This window comes from Charadrius vociferus, unplaced genomic scaffold (assembly GCF_000708025.1).
Source record: "Charadrius vociferus isolate BGI_N301 unplaced genomic scaffold, ASM70802v2 scaffold259, whole genome shotgun sequence".
Lineage (NCBI taxonomy): Eukaryota > Metazoa > Chordata > Aves > Charadriiformes > Charadriidae > Charadrius > Charadrius vociferus.
Window position 1 is genome coordinate 4,726,452 of NW_009661368.1, and position 2,493 is coordinate 4,728,944.

The 2,493-nt window shown below is 63.2% G+C and overlaps 1 protein-coding gene across 1 annotated transcript in view; it reads right to left on the reverse strand.

Moving 5' to 3' along the window:
* Positions 1-30: 30 nt before the first annotated feature.
* Positions 31-2,493, reverse strand: part of RSPO4 (R-spondin 4) — a 7,525-nt gene continuing 5,062 nt past the window's right edge. Inside the window, exon 5 of the mRNA XM_009893407.1 lies at positions 31-104. Within this exon, the coding sequence (XP_009891709.1) occupies positions 31-104 (74 nt within the window). The remainder of the gene's footprint in view (positions 105-2,493) is intronic.

Consider the following 2,493-nt stretch of genomic DNA (forward strand, 5'->3'; position numbering starts at 1 on the left):
CGTGCTGCCCCGGCTCCCATGCCAGCGCTGCTAGGTACCCACGTGCGGTTCTGTCTTCGGCTTCTTCTGTCGCTTTTTGCCTTTATTTTTGGGTTCGGTTTTCTCTGGAACAGAAAAAGGAGGAGAAAAGGAGAGCTCGCTCATTGGCCGGGCAGCAAGATCCATCCTGAGCCCCATCCCTAGGATGCGGCTCCCACATCCTCCCTCTGGTATTAGCATAGGGCCCTCTTCCCGATTTAGGGGACACCAGAACCCTCTCCGGGTCACCAAACAACAGCGGTCAGGATGTTGGGACCCAAATCTCTGCATGTCCCAAGGAGCTGCCCCAAGCACCCTCCGGTCAGCCGAGGTGTTGGTGCGGAGACACCAAAGCCAACAAGGATGCGGGAAAAGTCCCCACCATGCTGCAGGCTCCGGTAGGAAGGGAAGCCCATGCTGGGGTGCAGAACAGATGCCCAAAAACTGGGCAGCTTCACCTCTCCTTCCCTCCCTGCACCCACCATGCGCTCTCTTGACCCCGAGCTGGCTGACATGGGGGGGTCTGATGCTGCTCTCCCCGCGCAGCCCCCGTGTGAGGGGCATGGGGACCGCGACCGGCCGGTGCCGCATGCACCAGTGCTGCTGTCGCCGATCCTTTCTGAGGGCTCCAGCTCTTCTCCTGCCCGGCTCTGTTTTTCGGCTCTGATCTCCCAGACAGTTGCCACCCACAAAGGAGAGGGCACAGCACGAACACCAAGCGTCTGGAGAGCGCGGCAGACACACAAGGCAGATTTACAGCAGCATGAGGGATTTTGTGCCTCAGCCAAGCGCGGATGCTTCTCCCTTCCAGCTGCCCGGGGATGGCTCAGAAGTGGTGGCACAAATCTCTCATCACACGGTCGGGTCCCGCTGCCTTCCCCGGCTCACCCGGGCTCAGGGTGTCTCAGCTGCATCAAGTGAACTCGCCGTCCTCTTCCAGCATCTGGATCCCATAACCCAGCGCTTGGCCGGGCGGGCAGGAGCCTGGGAGCGAGGGTAGATGCACGCTCCGCCGTGGCGGGGACGCCGAGCAGCCTGCTCAGGAGCTGGCGGCCAGGCCAGGCTGCCAGACACGGAGGGGCTGCCCTCTTCTGCCCACCCGGCCAGGGCAGCAGGCGACGGGGTCTTGCTCATGGGGCACTGAAGGGATTTCCCTCTGCCTTCTTGGGGCCAGACCTGCCTCCAGAGCTGATCACAGCCTTGAGAGAAGAGCCCTGCCATTCCCTGAGCCCATCACCGCGGCCTCAGGGCTCCCGGCTTGCAGTAACGCGGTCAGAGCCAGGAGGCCAAGCGCTATTCTGGGGTGTCATTGCTTTCCCAGTCACCCCATGAGATGGGGGGGCCTCCAAGGCGTTGGCACCGCGGTCCCTGCTGCCAGGACCCGGTGTGTGCCAGGCAGTGCTGGGCACAGGCACGGTGCCGCCGGCACCCGCTCGACACCTCGCCGCAGGACAGCGTGCTCCAGAGCGTCCTGTCCTCCCACGCCAAACTTGCCACATCAAACTGTCACCAGCTCTCTGGGTCCAAAGCCGGCACAGTCTGGCAGGGAAGGGAACATCCCCAAAATCGATGCCACCTGGCGCCCCGAAGCTGCGAGTCGGGGCCCGGGTGGGGAAGGAAAGCGGCTCCTCCCCGCTGTGCGCAGGAAAACATTGTTTATGATTGATGGTGCTGAGATGAAGCTGCTCTCCTGGCTCCACGGCCCCAGCCCCAGCACACACGTCTTCTGTTATTGCCCCCCTTTCTCCATCCTTTTTCTCTCCCCGCCCTTGCAGTCCTTTCCTCCACCGCCCTCGCCACCCCGCCGCGCTGGCGGTGCTGGCCGGCGCGTCCCACGGCACACAGTGAGCCCGCAGCTCCGAACCGCAAACCTCTGCACCGCTGGGGCTGGCGGTTCAGATCTCCTTCCAGGCCCTACAGATTGGTATCTCATGCAATCCCCCTTTCTGCCAGTTATGAAGATTTATTAGAAGAGCTTCGGTCCAGCCGGTTGCATCCAAAAATGACATCAGCCGCCTCCTGGTTCCCATCACCAGCCACGCGCCTGCGCCGCCCGGCCGGACCCTGCACCACGTCTGGGCGCTGGGATAGGTGACGGGGAGCCCCCAGCCCGGGGGACGCGGTGCTGCCACGGTGGGAGGAGGTGCAGAAGCAGGGGCAAACATCTGGCCAGGTGAGCCATGGAGGAGGACTCTGACCTGGGGTGTCTCCCACAGCTTTGGCCATCAGAAATCCCCTGGGTGATGCCCTCCAGCTCCGAGAGCGCTCTGGCTATTTTGGGGGCTCAGAGGTTTTTGCAGGAACCTCCCCTATGGGTCTCAACCCTCCTTATTCACAATTGTGGTGCAAGAAAGCCCTGGCTGTGCCTTTCCCCTTGCAAGCACAACAGGACGGGAGCCGGAGCTCGGCAGCCTGGTCCCGCCACGGTGGCTCAGCCCAGCGCCCGTCCCAGCCCGGTGGTGGAGGGGGACGCCA